The sequence below is a fragment of the Cetorhinus maximus genome, chromosome 11 (assembly GCF_964194155.1).
Source record: "Cetorhinus maximus chromosome 11, sCetMax3.hap1.1, whole genome shotgun sequence".
NCBI classification, from domain to species: Eukaryota; Metazoa; Chordata; class Chondrichthyes; order Lamniformes; family Cetorhinidae; genus Cetorhinus; species Cetorhinus maximus.
In genome coordinates this window covers 55,582,953-55,605,928 of record NC_135889.1, presented here as the reverse complement: position 1 = coordinate 55,605,928, position 22,976 = coordinate 55,582,953, and the positions used below count along the sequence as shown (strand labels likewise).

The 22,976-nt window shown below is 42.9% G+C and overlaps 1 protein-coding gene across 1 annotated transcript in view; it reads right to left on the bottom strand.

Annotated features, from left to right (window-relative positions):
* Positions 1-22,976, bottom strand: part of ttn.2 (titin, tandem duplicate 2) — a 694,778-nt gene that overhangs the window by 534,490 nt on the left and 137,312 nt on the right. The window contains exons 10-12 of the mRNA XM_078552010.1: positions 22,266-22,385; positions 17,716-17,907; positions 11,074-11,247 (exon numbers count right to left, since the gene is read on the bottom strand). Coding sequence (XP_078408136.1) covers positions 11,074-11,247; positions 17,716-17,907; positions 22,266-22,385 — 486 coding nt within the window. The remainder of the gene's footprint in view (positions 1-11,073; positions 11,248-17,715; positions 17,908-22,265; positions 22,386-22,976) is intronic.

The window sequence follows — 22,976 nt, the reverse complement described above, 5'->3', positions numbered from 1 at the left end:
CTTTTATACTTAAACTGCAATTTCTTTACTGTCTTAATATCCATGGCTGTGTATATTCAACATGAAATCATAGCATATAGAAGCCAAATTACTATTCATTCCAAAGCTTAAGTGAATACAAATGTTCCAGAACCTCATGGGTTTTTTGAGTTAGTGCAGCCAATTTTCATCTCCATGTTTAAGTCAATTCAAATTGATTTTGCACAGCTTGATAATCCACTTGAATCTCAACTGCAACTAGCACTCTAGACTCTGGTCTAAGCATATTTGCATAATTATTCATAATGTCAGGTACAAATTCAAATGGATCTAGAGAGGGATCTAATAATAAGAGAAGACAATAGTGTGTAAATGAAATTTAAAGGAATTGGGTTAATTACTGTCACAATTGGGGTGAAAAATATTCAGAGAACGTCTGGAGAGCCTAAAAGACACATTTTAAAAATTCATTAACGGGATGTGGGCTTCGTTGGCTGGGTCAGCATTTATTGACCATCCCTAGTTCCCCTGGAGAAGGTGGTGGTGAGCTACCTTCTTGAACCGCTGCAGTCCATGTGGTGTAGGTACACCCACAGTGCTGTTAGGGAGGGGGTTCCAGGATTTTGACCCAGCGACAGTGGAGGAATGGTGATATATTTCCAAGTCAGGACAGTGAGTGACTTGGAGGGGAACTTCCAGGTGGTGGTGTTGCCGTGTGGCTGCTGCCCTTGTCCTTCTAGATGGTAATGGTCGTGGGTTTGGAAGGTGCTGGCGAAGGAGCCTTGCTGAATTCCTGCAGTGCACCTTGTAGATGATACACACTGCTGCTACTGTGCGTTGGTGGAGGAGGGTGTGAATGTTTGTGGATGGGGTGCCAATCAAGCGGGCTGCTTTGTCCTGCGCAGTGTCAAGCTTCTTGATTGCTGTGGGAGCTGCACTCATCCAGGCAAGTGGGGAGTATTCCATCAGACTCCTGACTTGTGCCTTGTAGATGGTGTATAGGCTTTGGGGAGTCAGGAGATGAGTTTCTCGTCGCACGATTCCTAGTCTCTGACCTGCTCTTGTAGCCACAGTATTTATATGGCTACAAGAGCAGGTTGGTGGCTAGGAATCTACAAGGCTCAAATGCATCAGTTGCCTTTTTCAAGAGTGGAGGAGTTGTGGATTAACAAGTAGCAAGTCCAAAGGCAAAGCGAACCCTAGGTCCAAGCATGAGTTTGCAAACAGCTGACAGCACAGCCAACCTCTCACTCTCCACTCCCCCCATCCCATTTAATGGCATTACCTGCTTATGAGGAGAGTCGGCACACCACGGCACGATTCCATAGCATTAAGCTTTAGGTTAAGAAGAGTTGACCATTTCTATTCTGCATGTGAAAGATCTGTCTTGAATGGCAGTTGTAGAAGTCCTTACAAAGATGGCACTGTTTGGCATGTGCCTCTTTGCTGTCTGATACCCTGAAAAGGCAGGCTTCGGTATTCAGTCCCAGATGGGTTTGCCAGGGATTGTAGAAATAGTAAGTGACAACTTGGCAGATGTGCCAACAAGACAACTGTGGTTTCTTTATTACCTTGGGTATGCTCCAATTAATACAGTAGCATGTAAATAGTGACATGATGTGAGTGGTGTCCTTTGGAAAAGTCCTCTAGAAGAATGGTTACTCATGCTCATAGTGATGGTACCGGGCACTGAGGAGCCACCAACAATACAACATTTACAAAGCAAAGTATACAGGGGTGCAGAGGAAGAGTATAGGGCACCAGTCGGGCAACCTGATCTACTTGACAGTCCTTCACAGATCCTTCTCTTCCTCTGAATAAGTCAGCTAGGAAGTTTTATTTTGCCAAACTCTCTGATACCAACAAAGGAGACCGGGGCCAAATGTTAACCAGCACATGGCTCATGCCAGCAGGAAAAAATATACTAGATACACCTTTAACATTGCAATCCTCAGATCTCTTAAAGGCCCTCCTGCCTTGAAGGCCTTTTTCCGCTAAGTTTCCAGGGGCATGCTGCGGACTCATCATCCAGTTTCTGTGGGCCAGGGAGCCTTTGCCTGTCCCTTTTTCAATAGGCAATTGAATCTCCCACCAGCTTTGGATAGAAACTTTATATGACCACCACTGGCTTGCCTGGAAAATAACACTGGGGCTCGATCAGACCAGTGAAAAGCTAACTTCCCCAAATAAGGGTGCTAGGCACATCAAAATCAGATTCATGGGTCCCGATATTCACGAAGAAACTGGCAGGGTGCGGGGGATGCCGAAAATGGCCAAAGGCAGCCAGGAAACTGAAGGGCTTGCTGAATTTAATAGCAGAAAAATTTTATTCCATTTCACGCCCAACAACTGGCCAGATTGACAGCCTGGCCAGCTACCAGGGGTAAGCCAGTGACAGGAGAATACAGCTGGGGACTTATTTTCTATGACATATTAATGACAGAGTTTTTCTATGCGATTAAAATTTCAGTTTGTTAGTAGTTGTGGTGTTTGATGCACACACACAGTTACCTGACTTACATCTGTGCATTCACAAAGCAAGTCAAATAGTTAAACCTACAAAACAGCTCCATGATGGTCAGGAAGTATCATCTGTCAAGAGTGTAAATATAATTCCAGAAATCTACTCGTCCCAGTGGATATGTGCAACTTGTTATGTCATGGACCCTGCCTGAATTACTGACTCTCCTGAGGGGAGTAAATAACCAGATTACTTTCCAAGAAGATATAATTCCAATGAAAATCAAGTAAACTCTCTAATATTTCATTCTTAAATCCCAGTTTATATTCAACTTTGCCAGCTGCATACACAGACAACATGACTGTAGCCTCAGCTGGAGTCCTGGAATCTGTTTAAAGCCATGCCTATTGATTTGATGCAGGCAGCATGCAAATTTCATGCTGCTGACTAATTTAAATAATAGTAGTATGTAGCCTAGTACTACATACACTGTTGAGTGGCTGCACATCTCAGCAAGGAGCCCAAGTTTGTGCTAGCTAGCACTACTTTAAAGTTAGCTTGTACTATTTAAAGCCAGCCTGAACCTCCTAAAAGGGAAGTGAATTCTGGCTACAGCAGGTTCTGGAAGTGGCTGGGGAGGAGTGTCTGACTTACAGGAAGGTTTACTAAAGGTATGACAGGGCAGAAAGCATACTCCAAGGTTCTCAGGCATGATACTGAACATCTTGATGTGGGAGGTGGGCAAGAGGAGAGATGTCCTCTATATACGGGAGGCTGTGAGGTTCCCCAGGTAAAGTCTGAGAAGGCAATGGGTGCAGATAGCCATTGCAGTCATTGCAAGCAGTGTAGTCCTGAAGACCTGGGTGCAGTGCTCCAAAAGTTTTAATGACGGGACATGAGTGGTCAAGTCAGTGAATTAATTTCCAATTGCCTTACAACTCAAACACTTACCTATCACTCACCTATCAAGAATCTCTATCAAGTGGTTGGCAGGATGTGGCGAGTGGTGTGCCGCAGGGATCAGTGCTGGGTCCTCAACTTTTTACAATTTATATAAAGCACTTGGATGAAAGGACCCAAGGCATGGTTGCTAAATTTGCTGACGACATAAAGATAGGTAGGAAAGTAAATTGTGAAGGGGACAGAAGGAGGCTACAAATGGACATAGGTAGGTTAAGTGAGTGGGCAAAGACCTGGCAAAAGGAATATAATGTGGGAAAATGTGAAATTGTCCATTTTGGCAGGAAGAATAAAATAGAAGCTTATTATCTAAACGGTGAGAGATTGAAGAGCTCTAAGATTCAGAGGGATCTGGGTGTCCTAGTGCATAACTCACAAAAGGCTAGTATGCAGTTACAGCAAGAAATTAGGAAAGCCAGTAGAATGCTATTGTTTATTGTGAGGGGAATTGAATACAAGAGTAGGTAGGTTATGCTTCAGTTGTACAGGCTACTAGTGAGACCACACCTGGTGTAATTGTAAAATTTGGTCTCTTTTTTTAGGAAATATGTAAATATGTTAGAAGCAGTTCAGAGAATGTTTACTAGACTAACACCAGGAATGGAAAGGTTGTCTTATGAGAAAAGGTTGGACAGGTTAAGGCTTGTACCCACTGGAGTTTAGAAGAGTAAGAGGCAACTTGATCGAAAAATGAGAGGTCTTGACAGAGTGGATGTGGGGAGGATGTTTCCTCTTGTGGGAGAATCTAGAACTAGGGGTCACTGTTTAAAATAAGGGGTCGCACATTTAAGACAGAGATGAGGGGAATTTTTTCTCTCAGAGGGTCGTGAGTCTTTGGAACTCTCTTCCTCAAAATGCAGTGGAAGCAGAGTCTTTGAATATTTTTAAGGCAGAGCTGGATAGATTCTTGATTACCAAAGGGGTCAAAGGTTATTGGGGGTAGGCAGGAATGTGGGGTTGAGGTTACAATCACATCGGTCATGATCTTATTGAATAGCAGAGCAGGCTCAAAGGGCCGACTGGCCTAGTCCTGCTCCTAATTCGTATGTTGACTGTAGATAGTCCTGCGAGAGGGTTTTGACCAGCTCTGGCCCAGAAGTCCTAGTTTCAGACTGACGGCACTATCTTGTCATGGGTGGTCGCAGTCTGGCTGTCTGTCTGGTTGGCACAGGAATTGTCCCACCAAAGACGCGCAATGCCATTAGTGCAAAAAGATGGGGCATTTTCAGGCAGTATGTCGTGGTAGAAAACAATGGGCGCTCAGAAAGAAAAAGTTGAAGATTCACAAGACATTGAGATACTTTTCTTAGGAAAGATTTAAGGATTAAGTGGGGACTACTGGAGTTCAGAAATCCTGTAGAATGTCACCACATACTTTATACTAGATACTGGAGCAGCAGCTTCAGCTCCTTCAGATGCTGAATTATGGTTAAACAAGAAAATTCTTCAACCATCCTACAGAAAGGTACATGGACCCGGAGGTTCTGGGAGAATTAACAGCTACTTTAAAGCACAGAGAGAAAGTAATTACTGAAGTGCTGTATGTAATTCAAGGTCAGAGTTGTTCACTTTTAGGCAGAAATGCAAGTATGGAATTGGAGTAGAATAGAAGAAATAAAGAATGGTGAAGGTCAATCAGGAGTCTTCAGAGCAGAATTTCCAAAGTTATTTAAAGATTTGGATGAGCTAAAACAGTGTATTGTATAACACTAAGCCCAGAAGTGAAACTAATATGCTTATATACACCCTGAAAGATTCCACATCCATGACTTCCAAAGCTAAAATTAGAGATCTTTCACCATGGGAATGGTGAATCAAGTAGCAAAATTTCTAAAAAACTTGACAAAGCTCAGTGAGCCACTACATCAGCTGTTATGCCAAGACAATGAATGTGTTGCAAAGAAGCACATAAGAAATCATTCAAAAAATTCAAGGAGAGATTGATGTCATCAGAGATATTAGCATATTGCAATCTGAAATTACCTACAATCATAGTATCGGATGCATCCTCTACAGTATTGGACGCAGTAATTTTTCAGAAAGAGAAAGAAAATGCACAGCAGTTTATTACACATCACATTCATTACCAGATGCAGAGAAGGTATACACAGTAATCAAAAAGGAAGCATTAGCAGCCACGTGGGCATGTGAGAAATTTGCTGACTACATCTTAGATCTTCACATTACACTGGAACCAGACCATAAACCTTTAGTCACACTACTGAATTCGAAAGAGCTCGCAGTGATGCCATCGAAAGTTCAAAGGTTTAAATTAAGATTGATGAGGTTTGGTACTCATACAATATATGTCCAATGGAAACAACAAAGCAGCAGACGCACTATCAAGCATTGAATCCAGAAAAATGTGATACTGAATTTGTGGAATGGGTCAAGGAGTTTGCTATAATGACAATCCATACATTACTAGCAACTACACAAAGATTGAGTGAAATCAAAGAGGCTCAAAAATAATACAAGGAATGTAGGAAGGTCAGGGAATTTTGCATTTGAGGCTGGCCAACATATATATCATAAAGTCCTATCTCGAGACTGTATTTTGAGCAGAGACCACATCTCACGGTGATCAATGATTTCTGGTAGATGATGATAGACTAGTAATCCCAAGAACATTGAGACTTGAGATCTTACAATACCTATATCAAGGTCATTTAGGCATTACCAAGTGCAGAGCCAGGACACGGTATTGGGTTTGGTGGCCGGGTCTCTCGAAATCATTGAAGGAAATGATATCCAGATTTACTACATGCGCAATTCACAGACAGAAATCAAAAGAACGACTAATGTCATCATCTTTTCCTACAAGGTCATGGGAATGTCTAGGAATAGACTTATTTGAGCATAAAGGGAAAATGTTCATAATAGTAGCAGATTACTCAAGGTGGATTGAAGTGAAATAGTGACATGATCACACATCAGAAGTGATAACATCATTGAAAGAAATTTTGCAGTCTATGGAATTCCTAATGTTCTGATATCAGAAAACAGTCCACAATTCACAAACATAGGCCGGGATTTTCCGGTCCGGTCGCGGGTGAGACAGCGCCCCAGCCTGAAGTCCATTGACATCCGGCGGGACCGGAAGATTGCGGCGGCGGGCGGGTACGGAAAATCCCGCCGATAGAGTTTCAAGAGTTTACAGAATTATTTAGATTTGTTCACACAAGTTCACCAAGGTTTCCTCAGGCTAATGGAGAGGCTGAGAGAGGTGGCAGAACTGTTAAGGCATTACTGAAAAAGAATGAGGATCTTCAACTAGCACTTTTGAGTTACAGGTCTTCGCCCTGGCAGAGTAGATTGTCTCCATGCGAGTTACTCATGGGAAGAAGGTTGCAGTCACAGATTCCTACCCTTTCACATACATTGATGCCACAGGTCAAAGACGCCGACTTAGAGCAAGTACGAGAAAGAGAGGAACCCTACTAAAGTAAACAGATGAAACACTGTGATTGTCATCACAGAGCAAGAGCATTATCAGATTTTCAACAGGGAGAATAGGTTGGATCAGAAATCAATTGAGATTTGGAGAAATAGTGGAGAATTCACCACACTTGAGATCTTATATTGTCCAGATGGAACAGTAAGAAACAGAAGAAATTCCATTGCATTGGAGCAACAGAATGGAAATCAGAGACCAGAGAGGTCACAATATTCAGAAATGAAAGACACTGAAGCAGGTGATCCCGAATCAACTACTGGTTTGAATTCTGTTCAACAGTGTCCAGAAGAGCAACAGCAGAATGAGAATGCCTTATTCCCTGCAAATGAGAGGTGAAGGCACCATGATGCTTATCAGTGGAAAGAAGGTGAGAAACTCAAAAAAAATGGAGGAAGAGAGAGAAGAGAGAAGAAGAGAACATGGAGAGATAAAGAAAAATGATATTTTCTAAGAGGCTACATCTCCAGCGAGACTTCAAAACACTGAAATGTTCAGAATCACTAGGAGACTGTAGCAGTGGGTCTTCAGGAACTTCAGAGAATGTTGAAGTTTGAACAGAGACTTGGGGGAGATGTAGTATAATGGAGTATGTTAGGCTAAGTCCAACAAAGGGTTAACTGTAATAATTTGTGATGTCATAGAAGGAAGTGGCATATAGTTATGTGACCTGAGAGTCTGGGAGAAAGCAGCATAGAAAGAAGCTCAGTGTAAGGGAATGTTCTCCAGAATGTAAATATGTTACAGTAAAGTTAGAACGTTTGCACCTGGCAGTCTTCGAGAGTTATTGAAACTACTCCAACTTAACAACACACTAATAAAATTGTCTTCCAAAAAGAGCAACTTCCCAACCTAAACATGGCCCAGAAGCCCCACCAAAAACTAAGGCAGTAAGATTCCAACCTCTGATTCAGTTGCAAAGCTGCAATGTTGTTTTCTGTGTAGTGCAAGTTCACCCTATGTTGTTTTAAGAGTTTCCATTGTCTTTACTAGAATGAAGCTGAGAAGTAATAATGTGTAATGCCAAACATTACCTGCATTCTACTTGAGACACTTTACCAGCGTGGAGGCTGCCATGCAAGACACTTAAAAAGGATTCCATCACGATCATTCCAAACAAATAAATAAACTGCAGAAAGATCAGTAGATAACTACAATGATTGAGGTTTGCAAATATACCAAACATAGTCCAGCACTGACATCTGATACTCTGCACTTTGGATACCTTATTAATTACGAAGCTGGCTTCCTTATTCTGTCAAGTGAGCTGACACTGTTCGAAATGTAGTGAGGTAAAACAAAAGCTAGTTCTTTGCAAGTAGTCCCAAAGGAGGCAATATCAAATAAATTAATCAAGTCTTATTTTAAATATCAAAGGGAATAATCTATCAATAACCAGCTTGCTAGTATACTTATGGTAGTGTTCTCAGATTTCACTCACATTGAATCATTATGTCAGTAAAACTTCACTGAAAACATCAAGTACAAAGTAAAATTTCAATTGCTTTGCAGTCCCAAATATTAAATTCACATCTATATGTCAAGATTAAAATGCTTGCATTTAGCTTGCAATTTCTGCAAATGTGACACAAGTTTCTGTAACACAACAGCAGCAAATTGAAACTGAAGAGGTAGGGGCTATGAATTAACAGCAAGAACAGAGGTTGGAAATTACCACTGAGAAACTATGGGCAGTATTTAATAGAAGTGATGGGGGTCTCACCTGCCAGCTGGAGAGCTTACAAGAGCTCTGTGTCGCCTCTTTTAGGGAAGGCTTGCCGTATTAAGTGGCATTCAGGTATTTAACTGGACAACGGCGGGCCTTCCCCGGGATCAAGGGCCTCAGAGTTGGGGGTGGGAGGGTGGTGTGGTGGCCAGAAGTCCAGTCCGCCGAGAGCTGCCAGCCAATCAGAGGTTGGCAGCGCCATCAGGGAGGTGGTGGCTGCTGCTAATACAACACCCACCTGAGACCTAGTATTGTCATTGGGTCCAAGGTCACAGCTGAGTGATGGCAGGAGGAGTTTTGCAGAGTGGGGGTTTGGGGGATTTGGGGGGAGGCAGCTAGGGTAGGGAGTGGCTTTTAGTGGCCCCATCCCCACTTCTTGATGCCAGGTCCCTTGAACTGGCACAGAAGACATTTGAATGAGGGACGCCTGCCCAAACCACAATGAAACCAGCAAACAACCCCTGCACGGGTTTGCTTGTCATGGTCCTCTCATGGCAAGTCCACTGCCTGCCCCTGGATAAGTACCAGCAATGGTGAGATGAGACCCTTAAGTGGGCATTAATTACCCACTAAAGTGCCTCAATTGGTGACACAGCAGGAAGGTCATTCATGGGCCTTCCCACCAGGACTTAATTGGGGCAAAGGCAGGAAGGCAGAAGGGTCCACACCTGCCACCTTCCCACCTGATTGAATGCCACCCCACCACCAAACTCGCCATGGGGGAGGGGCATTAAATTCTGCCCTATGAGAGACTTATAAAAACAATGTATCCTGAATAACCAGTTACACATCAAACTATTACAAAGAAAGAAGGCAACCTAGTTGATGTACTCAAGATGCTTTTCCTAAAAAAATTCAAAGTTTTTTTCTAGAAGTTCTTTCGGGCAAAATTTGCCATTCCGAGTAACACCAAATGGGTGATTACACTCCGTCCGATTTTCTTATCCCTGGAAAATTAACTCATAAATTTGGTCCTGTGACATTAAAACTATATTAACATATCCATTGACGTAGGCGATACAAAACTAATTTAGAGCATAATTTGGGAAATCTGATTTGAGAATGTGCAGGAATTATAGGTACCTTCTATAAGGGCTACAGGGAAAGAATTGGAACCCAAACAAAACAGAATAAGTTGTTCTGACAAATCGCGATATTTGCCTTACTATTAAATCGCCAGTCGGAGGTTGTAGCTTAGGGCCTTCTGTGCATGCGCTGGTCAGGAAATGGCTACACATGTGCAGTTAGTGTTTTTCTGTTCTTCAGGCTGGGAACTGGCCCTGTGCACTTGCACAGTCAATGTTTTTGCCTTCTTTAGGCTGGGAGCTGGCCCTGCATGCCTGTCCATAAGAAAAAGAAGCAAAGAAGTGAAACAGCGTAAAACTGCAGGTCAGGTGACCTGAACTGGAGTGCCATTGTAGAGAGTGTGTCCCAAGGAGCAGGTCATGGGGTGAAGGTCCAAAACCAGGCAGTGGGCCAGAAAGAAGTCCCTGGTAAGGGACAAGGAGAGAAATCAGAAGCGGATACCAATAAGTAAAGTTAAAAGAAAGGAGCAGAGAAAAACACTCCAAATTAAAGGCAAGCTGCAGGGAGCAGACTTGAAGCAAAGTGGGCTCGAGTGAAGCCCTGAAGGTCCGAGGAGCCAAGGTTGGGGGGTCCTTACTATGGGCCTTTAGGAGCAGTGGTGTTCTGCTTGGCATGGCCAAAGATCTGAAAATGTGCTTGGAAGGCGAAGCTTGAGTGTATGCGGAGATCCAGGCGAAAGGAATCTCAGAAGATGAGATTGAAACCCTGGAGGTTGATCCTTGTTGAAGCCATCCAAGTGGGAGTGACACTTGAAGATAATTCCAAGGCGAGTTCTTCGAACATGGAGATCGGAAACCCTCGTGAGAAAGACAGAGTTTCAGTGAGACCAGTTGGCTTGCAGTGTGACCAGCATCTGGGTGGGCTGTGTTGAGAAAGCCGTGGAAACTGCTTTGGTCACATCTGTCATTTACTTTGGAGTGGGGTGTGTCTGGCCACAGTTCGCCTGTTAATTCACATGTACCGCATACATACCCTGAATATTAGAGTGTAAGATAGATATGGTAAATTGATTTATCTTTCTGAATTTGTATGTGTCTGTAAAGATATACCTGGGGTGAAAGAATTGTGAATATTTGAATAATCTTTTATGTTTGTATTGAGATCTTTCCAACCTTTTTGTCTGGTGTAATATAGTTCATTTTTCTTGTTTAATAAATATTTTATTCTTTGTGTTAAAAGTCCATCAGCAGACTCTTGTGAATTTGTTCAGTAACTTACCGCCACGGTTTCTGAAAAAAAAGTTAGGATCTATCAAGCCAGCTTTCACTCTGAGGTCTGACTTGTCCAGTATTAATATCAGCTGGGACCATAACAGTTGGTGAAGGACAAAAAAACCTAGAATTCTATATTTTCAACATGAATTGAGGAATTTGCATTAAAATGGTTTCATTGTAGCAAAAAGCTTACCATATTTACTGCACTCTTGAAGTTAAACCCCAGATCTTGGAGCGAAAGAAAGCTCATAAGGACCAATTGCCATTTGGAATCAGCAAGCTCCAACGCCGACTGAACATTTTCTTCATTGTTCTTCATAGGTTGAGACTGGTAATAATCTTCTAAGCTTTGCATAGATGCTTCAACCTAATTCATGTCAAATGTGATGCAGATTAGTTTCAAAACATGTCCACGTTGCATAATTTAATCTTGAAATATTCTGATTAGTTTGATGAAGAACTAAAATATTGAATGTTGCTAAGAAATTATAAACTGAAGAATTAATAAAAACTAATAAGATGAATACATTCAGACCACCTAGTCAAGTTTAAAAAATGCATAAAGCTTTAATTTAAAAACAAAGCCGTTGGAACATCAGGACAGAGAGAAGAGTCCCAGGATCACAGGCACAGTGCTGGAGGCCTTAGTGCTTGAAGTGGATAGGAGGAGAAAGGTTATGCTTTTGCAGGGTAGCCAGGAGGACCACCCTCTGAAGGGAATGTGAGCAGGAGGTCAGGAAGGCCAATTCCCAGCATCTGGACCTGAGCACCTGACAGCAATGCCACAAAAAAGGTAATGCCTCATTCACTGATGCAACAACCCCTCATGTTGCTCAATTTATCACACTCCCATCACTCACCCAGTATCACTCCATCGCCCTCAGGACTCAAGCCTAACATTGAGATACTCTACTTTCACCCTCAAACTCATTCCAATAATGCCAGTTGCACATCTAGCTCCTGTTGCTTCCACATACTTCCAGCTATTCACCCATGGCAGGTACATCATCCAAACACAATCACTGACATTCTTCTTGTAGGACATGGTGGCCCATAGCAGGAGGGAGCAGAACAGAGCTAGTGGGGGCCAAGGGCACCTAAAACTCTTAAGCATTATGGAAGAGATGATTCTTGCATTATGAGGCTGGCTGTGATGGAGCCCATAGCATCCAGTACCACTGAGAAAATTGAGGATAAAGGTAGGTTGCTGCCTCTTTTCCTTCTCAACTCCGAGCTCACCCTCATCCTGCTATCAGACATGATGAGCAAGCTGTAGATGGGATTTCAATCTGCATATAGGCTGGGAAAATCAGATGGGCAAAGGTAGCCTATATGAGGGATTCATAGAATGTTTATGAGATAGTTTCTTAGAACAGCACGATCTGGAGCCAACCAGAGAGCAGGCTATACTAGATCTGGCATTGTGCAATGAGATAGGATTAAGTAATGATCTCATAGTGAAGGCGCCTTTAGGTAGCAGCGATCATAGTAGGATTGATTTTTTCATTCAGTTTGAGAGAGAGAGAGTGGGTCCAAGACTAGCATTTTAAACTTAAATGAGGCCAATTGTGATGGCATGAAATCACAGCTAGCTAACGTAAACTGGCAAATTAGGTTAAGGGATAGTTCAATAGAGATGCAGTGGTGGACATTTAAGGGGATATTTCAGAATACACAGAATAAATACATTCCAACAAGAAAGAAAAATTCCAAGGGCACCATCCATGGTTAACTAAAAAAATTAAATGTAGCAGAAAACTTAAAGAAATAGCATATAATTGCAGAAACATGGGTGGCAGATCAGAAGATTGAACAGGATATTTTAAAAAAGCAAAGAATGACCAAAGGGTTGATCAGGAAGGAAGAATTAGAATACGAGAGAAAGCTAGCTAGAAATATAGACAGATAGTAAGAAGTTCCTTAAATATTTTAAAAATGAAAAGAGTTAACAAAGTGAATGTTGGCCCTGTAGAAAATGAGTATGGGGAATTAATAATGGAAAATAAGGAGATGGCAGATGAATTGAATAGGTATTTTGCATCGGTCTTCACTATAGGGGATACCATAGAACCATAGTAAAGTTACAGCATAGAAAGTGGTCATTCAGCCAATCGTGTCCGTGCTGGCCGAAAAATAAAAAAAATAAAAAAAACTAGTTGCCCATTTTAATCCCACCTTCCAGCATCTGGTCCACAGCCTTGCAGGTTACAGCAATTTAGGTGCAGATCCAGGTGTCTTTTAAGTGAGTTGAGGGTGTCTGCCTTCACCAAATCAGGCAGTAAATTTCAAACATCCACCACCCTCTGGGTGAAGAAGTTTTTCCTCATATCCTCTCTAATCTTTCTACCAATCAGCTTAAATCTGTAATACAAGTAACATTCCAGAAATAGCTGTAAATCAAGAAATAGGAGGGAGGGAGGAGCTCAGGAAAATTACAATCACCAGGGAAGTAGTACTGAGAAAATTGTTGGAGCTGTGGGCTGATCCTGATGGACTTCATCCTAGGGTCTTAAAAGAAATGGCTAGTGTAATAATTGATGCATTGGTTTTAATTTTCCAAAATTCCCTAAGTCAGGGAAAGTCCCATTAGATTGGAAAATAGCAAATGTAACTCCTTTATTCCAAACAGGAGGGAGACAGAAAAAATGGAAACTACAGGCCAATTAACATCTGCCACAGGGAAAATGTTCAAAGCTATTATTAAAATTATTGAAGAAGTTATAGCAAGGCACTTGGAAAACTTCAGGGTAATCACGCAGAGTAAAAATAATTTTGTGAAAGGGAAATCATGTTTAACCAATTTATTGGAGTTCTTTGAAGAAGTAGCTTATGTTGTGCATAAAGGAGAACCAGTGAATGTACTATATTTGGATTTCCAGAAGGCATTTGATAAGGTGCCACATCAAAGGTCATTGCGAGAAATAAAAGTTCATGTGTAGGGGGTAACAAATTGGCATGGATAGAAGATTGGATAGCTAACAGGAAACAGATGGTGGCATAAATGGGTCTTTTTTCTAGTTGGCAAGATGTAACGAGTGGTATGCCACAGGGATCAATGCTGGGGCATCAACTTTTAACAATTTATTGAAATGGCTTAGATGAAGGGGCCAAAGTTATGGTTGCTAAATTTACTGATGACGCGAAGATATGTAGGACAGTAAGACGTGAAGAGGACACAAGGAGGCTACAAAGGAATATTGATAGGTTCAGTGAGTGAGCAAAGATCTGGCAAATGGAGTATAATGTGGAAAAGTGGGAAATTGTCCATTTTGGCAGGAAAAATAAAAAAGAAGCATATTATCTATGTGGTGAGAGATTGAAGATCTCTTGAGATTCAGAGGTATCTAGGTGCCCTAGTACATGAATCACAAAAGGCTAGTATGCAGGTTCAGCAATATCTAGGAAAGTTAATAAAATGTTATAATTTATTGTGAGGAGAATTGAAATCAAAAGAAGGGAGATTATGCTACAGTTCTACAGGGCGTTGGTGAGACCACATCTGGAGTACTGTGTACAGTATTAGTCTCCTTATTTAAGGAAGGATGTAAATGTTTGGAAGCAGTTCAGAGAAGGTTTACTAGACTAATGCCTAAATTGGGCAGGTTGTCCTATGAGGAAAGGTTGGACAGGCTAGGCTTGTATCTGCTGGAGTTTTGAAGAGTAATAGGTGGCTTAATTGAAACATATAAGATCCTGAGGGGTCTTGACAGGGGCGATGAGGAGAGGATGTTTCCTCTTGTGGAAGAATGTGGTATTAGAGGCCATAGTTTACAAATAAGGGGTCATCCATTTAGGATAGAGATGAGAAGGATTTTTTTTCTCAGAGGGCTGTGAGTCTTTGGAACTCTTCCTCACAAGGCGGTGGAAGCAGAGTTTTTGAATATTTTTAAGGCAGAAGTAGATAGAATCTTGATAAGCAAGGGGGTGAAAGGTTATCAGGGGTGGCAGGAATGTAGAGTTGAGCTTGTAATCAGATCAGCCATGATCTTATTGAATGGTAGAGCAGGTTTGAAGGGCCGAGTGGCGCACTCTTGCTCCTAATTCATATGTTCGTATGTGTCACTATGGATCTCTTGCTCTCCACCCCACCCCACATCCCTCCTTGCAACCTTCCCCATTCTGATTTTCTGCTCGCAGACACCCAGGAATTGTCATCCACCCAGCTACTGCACACCCAGGAGGAAGAGAGAGAATAACTGAACATCACTGATGAAGGAGTCCTATCATTTTATCTCACAAGCACCAGCTCAGATACAGATACTTAGAGGCTAGTATAGAGTTGGGTTCTGCTTGTGGTGAGCTACCAGGTAGGAGTGGAGTGCAGTCAGGCTAACTGGAAAGGATAGTTCATGTGGCAGCTCGCTGGAGGACAAGGTCGAAAACACATTTGGCTATAGCGGACTCAGGTGAGAACCTCAATGCTGCAGCATACAGGAGAATGCTGGTGAGGTTGCAGGCTGAGATGCTGGGGTTGTTTTGGCCGAGCTGCCAGACAGCCTCCTGTCACTGTTAAGGAACATGGGAGAGTCAGGCTCCAACGTGGTAGAGGGAATCATGCAGAGTTTCCTCTCTCCACAGCCTCTGCTCCATCTCCCAATTGTATTGCAGAACCATAGGCCTCATACCTACTGCAGCATGGTTCCTCTGTCCTCCGTGTGAGGATATAGAAATAATCCCTGCTAAATCTAGGAGCACAACACCTCAAAAAGCACTCCACAGTACTCATGGACATTTTGTAATTGGAGAAATTATTCCTCTATGCAATCACCTACAAGTTCCCCACCAAACCACTCACCATCCTGACTTGGAACTATATAATCGTTCCTTCACTGTCACTGGGTCGAAATCCTGGAACTCCCTCCCTAACAGCCCTCTGCATATACCTACACCAGAGGAATTGCAGTGGTTCAAGAAGTTGGCTCACCACCACCTTATCAAGGGCAATAAGTGAGGGGCAACAAATGCTGGCCTTGCCAGCGACGCCCACATCCCATGAAAGAATAAAAAAACTGTTTAAGCAATGCTACTGCTGGGCCCCTCTTGTTCTTTGGTCAATGTCAATTGGATACATTGGATTTTTGTCCTCGAGGTTGGTAGGGGGAGTTAGTAAAATTCCCTGCTCAGCCTGCCCACCTCGCAAGAAACTGCCTGCCAAGGTAGGATCTTCATTGCTGGGAGTGATGGGGGCAGACTGTAGTCGGGCCAGGCGACACAGGGAGAAGCGCGGAGGCAGCCACAGAGGCAGCCGGGTACAGAGGTGGGCTGTTTAAAAAGTGTGCCTTGGTGCCATGGGACTTTATCCCAGTTAAGAAAACATAAAGGCCCTCCAGCCCTCACTCCTCCTTCACCCTCCAAACATTCCCATGCCCCATCCATGCCACCTTATGCCCTCTGCCCAACACCTCAGGCCTCTCATGCCCTCTATGCCCCTCTACCCACCCCCATGTCCCCTCATGCCCTGTCTGCCAAGTTCTGCTCTTCTACCCACCCCCTATGTCTCTTCATGCCCTGTCTGCCAAGTTCTGCTCTTCTACCCATCTCCTATGTCCCCTCATTGCCCCTCTGCCAGGGTCTGCCCTTCTACTCACTGCCTATATCCTCTCATGCTCCTTATGCTAAACTCTGCCCTTCCACCTATCCCCTATGTCCCCTCATGCCCCCTATGCCAGGCTCTGGCACTTTCATGCCCATTGACCCACTATATACTTTCTACAACCAATGAACACTACAGTGTAAACTGGGATGTCTAGAAAAACACTCTGAAACAATGTAATCCATTGATCACTTTGTTCAATGAAAAAAAGGCTCTGGACCATAAACCAATAAAAGTGTCAAGCATCCTGGCCCTTTAAAGTTTCATAAACCACAAACTACAAACGCTTGAAAATACTTACTTAAGTCAACAAACATGGTGAAATTGACCACAGAGATCAGAGAGCCTGAGCTGTCACTCAAACAATGTTTTCTCTGGGGAGCAGGTGTTTTGTTATTCTCATAGATGTCTGGGCTCTCAGCCAAGCCTCATTATATTACATTTCGATTATTTAAGAAAAACATTGTGGAAAGTTATGAAAAAAATGGATGCATTTGATGACAACTGATTTTGTCCAAGCCTTTTCACATGCACACATCAGTGCAAATCTTTTAAAACAAATATAAAACTGTTCTTAAAAATATTAAGACTTATTTGAACAGTGGATAATGGTAATTGGGACTAACCAAAGAAAATGCCTCATTAACAGTATGTGGCTCACTGAATACATGATAAAACATGCAATGTAGTAACATTATGATCTGACTCTTAAGATAAAATCTGCAAAAATAAGTACTCAACTGAGCTTTGTTTTGCACATTGGACATCAGTTGCATGCTATGAAAAATGTAATAATCTGTCAACATTTTATTTACTCAACATAATTCCTATTGTTTTGCAAGTTGCATTTGTCTTGTAGGAAAACAGGTTCTGTCAAAAACAGAAGGCCATTTTAAGAAGTTCCCCTAATGTCCAAAATAAGTAAACTATCTTTCAATCCGTGGACTTTGGCTCACACAATCTATGCCCTGGTGAACATTTGTCAAATTGATCACTAATGATCTACCTGTTGTTAGAAATTAGATTGTATGGGGACATCCCTATATATGTGTGATTGCTGTATATTCTGAACGTCTTTAATAACTTTGAAAATTGTAAAGCAATGCAAGATTAATGTTTTGCTAACCCCAGAATGAGAAAGCATTTGTTAATTTAAGATCATAATCAACAAATGCATTTTGAGCTCTGCACAGCATAGCTAAAAAAAGGAACACATTTCAGTAATATTTTTTTAAAAATCACCTCTTCAGCTTGTTTCAGAAAGGTTGTGTAAGATTGCAAGTGTTCAACACGTGCATTCAAGTTCCGACATATTATTTTCCATTCTGCATTCAGGATACCAAACCTTTCAGAAAATGATTTTACTTCTGGGACACCAAACATCTCTGCCTGTTTGATGATGTCTGTAATGTGTTCTAATTCATTCTCTACCTCCTGAAACACATTTAATATCATTGCAGTTAAGGTGTGTTACATCAACAAACAGGAGAACAGCAATGTTCCAAAGCCAGAAATGAGAACGGGAAATGCTCAGCAGATTTGGCAGCAGCTGTGGAGAGAGAAACAGGGTTAACATTTCAGGTCGATCACCTTTGATCAGAACTGGAAAAAGTTACAGGTGTAACAGATTTAACGCAAGTAGAGAGGCAGGGAAAGGGGGAGGGGAGGAAAGAACAAAAGGAAAGACAGGAGAGATTAAATGGCAAAAAGGGGTGATGGTGCAGAGCAAAAAGGGGTGGTAATGGGACAAGTAAAGAAACAAAGATGTATCGAGAGGAAGTATAAATGATGATAGCAGAATCAGTACCAACATGAGCTATTCAAAAACAAAACCATAAAAACACAAAATTAAATGGGGATAGAGGTTACGATCTGAAATTCTTGAACTCAGTGGGTGGAATCATCCCAGATTTGCACAAAGTGTGGTTGCGGGCGGGGAAAAAGTCGTTTTACCTGCCGGCCGCAATGACAGGTTTTCGCGCTGTATCGTCCCATTCCCGCCTCATTAATTATGCAGCCACAGGAAACACACTGTCTCGCTGGCGGGCGGCCTCCAATTTGTCTGCCACACCTTTACCCCATCACTGCTTCCTCACTCTGGGCATCATACTTAAACTGCAGTCGTGTGCACAGTTCTCAATGCTTACAGCCCAGGACTGCTCCGGCTAAGACATAGCCCCAAAATCCAAGAAGAGTGCAGTCCCCCCCTGGTTCAGCATCCCTGAGATGCCTTCTGGACGCGTGAAGGCCTGCCACGATGTCCTGCACCCCTGCTCTGGCTGCAGGAGGTCCATCAGTCTCACCACTCCGGCTTGGGAGGCGGTGGCAGAGGTGGTCAGTGCTAATGCTGCACACAAGAGGTTGGCCACCCAGTGCAGAAAACGGATGAATAATCTTATCCGTGTCACCAGGGTAAGGCAACCATCTCATCACTCGAAACTCTCACACTCACAAGGCCTTCACACATTCACTGGCATCTCACTCACTGTCAGATCAAGGGACATCACTACTCACTCTCTCACACACACCCTCACATCTCCATCTGGCCACATCTCCTCCGAAGTCTGCCTCCTCAGCCCTCAGCATCTTGAGGCCGCTTGCACAGATCAATCCCCACACATACCATGGGATACCCTCCTTCCCCAGTACAGCCCTCACTCTGCAGCTTCTTCCCTTGCCTGAGGCCACTTCTCCCCCTTCCCCAAGCAAGCCTTAGCTCTGCAGCTGTTGGAAATCCATCCCCGCCTTATGGCTGGTCTGGTAGGTAGAGACCTGCCCATGAGCCCCCCTAAAAGTGATGTGGCGCTGCCTGCAAATCCTGGCGCTGATCACCACGAGTGCTGCCCGAAGCAAGGTAGGCAAACAAACCTCGAAGTCCTGAGCAAAGTGCAGCTCGCCTGGTGCAGGTTGCTTATGTACAGTTGTGAAGCACATTGGCTGGCATGCCTGATGATGCAGTTTGGTGTGGGGGGTGGGGGAGAGGTGATTCCAGTGAGCAGGGCTTATAATGAGATGCTGATGTAAAGTTAGGTTCCCAACATGCAGCGGTGGGAAACGCAGCCAACCACTGATGGATGGAGTGGATGGTCCGGTTTCATGACGGCGTGAAACTGATTTTTGGCACCTCTCCATATTGTCCCGTCCCCCCCACCCCATCCCCTGACCACCATGATGCCCGACGCCAATAGGCCTGTAAAATTCCGGCCAATATTGAGTCCAGAAGGCATTAAAATGTCTAACTGAAAGATGAGGTACTGTTACTTGAGCTTGGGTTGAGCTTCATTATAACATTGTAGGAGGCTGAGGTCAGAGAGGTTCAGAGTGGGAGTGGAACAGAGAACTGAAATGACTGGAAGCTCAGGATTACACTTGTGAGCTGACCGGAGCTGCTGGGAATGATTCTGCTTTCTCATTATGTCTCTTCCAGACAATTCTTTGTTTCTTCATTTGTTCCATTATCACCCCGTCTTGCTTTGCACCATCATCCCTTTTGTCATTTAATCTCTCCTGTCTTTCACCCAATCACAAATCTTCCATTTTGTTCTGTGCTCCCTCACCTCTTTCCCTGCCTCTTGCTTAAAACCTGTTGGGTCTCTTATTTTTTTCCTCATCTGATAAAATTGAATTGACCTGAAACATCGGGCAGAATTTCATTCTCCCTCTGCCTTCCCCCGAGGCCGGTTTGGGAGGTGGCGAGCACATACAATGGAGCAGGGAGGTGCAGGGTGGAGAGCCTGTCACCTTCCCAATTCCCTCCAGTCAAGTCTGGGGTGGGAAGGGCTGGGAACGGCATCCCACCTGGAGGCCAACTGAGGCCCTTAAGTGGCCACTTAAAGGTCACTTCAGGGTCTCATCCCACCACCTAGGGAAGGCATCCCATTGCTCTTGGCATCAACCCCTCAACTACCTCCATGACTGGCCCCAGTGATCCTGTCCCACTCACCTGCACTTCAGGACTCCAGGAACAATCTTCATCCTCAGGTCGCTGCAGTAGTGAGGTGGCCACTGCTCCCAGTTCTTGGGGTCTGATGACCTTTGATTGGCTGGCAGCTCTGTGAGGCAGGACATCTGCCCTTCAGGAGAAAGCCTGGTGGGAAATTTCCCCTTGGTGGAACCAGAGCCCCGGTGGAAGCCAGCAGACTGCCTGATTGGGATTTAATACTGATGGGGCTCTCTGAAATGGGCACAATGGGGCTGCCGTTGGCTCTCCAGCCGATGGACAGACCCACCGCCACGACCATTAAATCCCACCCATTAATCCTGTTTTTCTCCCCACAGATGCTGTCAGACCTGTGGAATCTTTCCAACATTTTCTGTTTTCATTTCAGATTTCCAGCAGCCACAGTATTTCGCTTCTGTACTAAGGACCTAAAACCTATGCGTTCTTGGAGAAGCTTCCTCACATCTTAAGTTATATGGCTCTGCTCAACTTTCATTGACTTTCAACATTAACTCTGTTTCTCTTTCCATAGATACTGTCTGTCCTGCTGAGTGTTTCCAGTATTTCTGTTTACATTTCTGATTTCCAGCATCTGCGCTATTTTGCTTTTGTTTTGGTGGCAGCCTTCCTTTCTCAGTACATTTCTTTACTGTTTTATACATCGCCTAAGACACGCCCTAACAAAGAATCATCCTTTATTTGAGTAGTCACACATTTGTTCCTGATTATATAATTGCCACAGTCTCCTAATTCAGTTTTTAGCTAAAAATGTTTCTGTGCAATTGAAAGAAAGATCTGGGCTAGGATTTTACTGCCCCTCCCGTCCGGCGGGCTGTTATGGTCCCGCTGGACTGAATGGAGATTTAAATGGCTCACCGCATCTACCGGCGGTGGGGGGGGGTGGGGGGGTGGGGACATTTCGCGGCAGGGCTGTAAAATCCTGGCTCTGGTGTGTTGTTAAAAATGAAAGCCAAAGGAAGCATTTCAGTTTGTAATGCAGTTTTGATAAAAAAAAGCTACTATTGATGAAAAAATTACTTTTGTGTAAAACCCTAAACTTTTCACTTGCAATGTAAAACAAAATTATAAAAATATTTCACAAAATTTAATAAAGGTCAAATTTCAAAGAGGAATACTATTCCAGGCTTCTTTCCCCCTCGGCTGCTTTGTGACAATAGCGATAGCGGGGAACGCCTGCATGACAAAGTAGCTCCATTAGTTTGAATTGAGGTTAGAACTAAATCTGACTTTGGATCAAATCTAAACTGCCAACCATAACTGCTGAGTGGGCATGATGTGTACTTTATTTGCAGCGAGTTTTGTTGGATCCTGCAGATCCACAATAGCCAGGGCACCTTGAATTAATCTCCCCTATTCAAATGACTGCTCTACCTCCAGCACTGGCCTTATCGAAGCAGCCTGGCAAGAATGTTTTAAAACAGGGAAAATAAAATTCTTGGGCTCTGCACAGATTCCTGAATTGGAGTTCTCCTGAACACCAAGGTGATCCTCATGATCTGGCCAAGCAAAACTATGCTTTCCAGTCTCAGTAAAAGGGACACACGAGTAGACATTACATATTTGCTAAATTGTATATTAATACCCGTCCTTAAGTGGGGCTGTTATTTTTCAAAATTATACTGTGAGCCATTTGTGACTCTGATGGGTCAGCAATGCGGCCTATAACAATACTGTATCAGACTTCCTAGCATTAGAATCTAGTTCAACATTGCACAGTAAATATATTAGTTTACATTATAACACCAATACGTAAATAAGCAGAAAAACCTATAAACCTCACCTAGAACACACATGCAATTTTACAAAATAGAAATCTGTACATATAGATTACCTTAGATTGATCAGACATTTCCAAATATTTGTTCAGAATGTCTTCAGATTCAGACAGAGAGGAACCTGGCTCTAACGTACTGGAAAGTCTTGATCTACATGCTTGTAGACATCCTGAAACCTTGAGAAATGGCACATTTATAGTCAAATCTAGTTTTTGCAAACTTGTCCATAAAACAACCTGAAATAGTGATTTACTTTATGCAACGTATAGTTTATTTGATAAATTTCTAATGATGGGAAAAGGTGAAATATTATTTATGCTGGATTAATCCATTTGTTCTTAATGTTCTGTTCAGCTTTTTCCATAATTTAAATGTATTATTTTACTTAGTCAACTGTTGTCAACATTATACAACCTTCTGATTACTCGTATTTTATGTCTGAAGTTCATTTTTGTTTGACATCTGACCACTCTAAAACACATAACTCTATTCAAGGAATAGTTTCAGACAAATATACTTCGGTAACCTAAAGTGTTCAGTTTATGATGCTGAATAGAAAAGGTGCTCTATTTTCTGCTACCATGGTTTTTCCCTGTTGAAAGAATCTCTTTTTTCCCTTCTACCCAGCTTTAACACCTCTCGCTACCTACCGGATTAGTGACCCCACAGGGCTTTGCTCCACAGTCATGTGGTTACACAGAAAGCATTTTCCCAGAGATGTCAAAAGTTTAATTTTATTTAAGTTGTTAAAATAGTTACACCCGTTC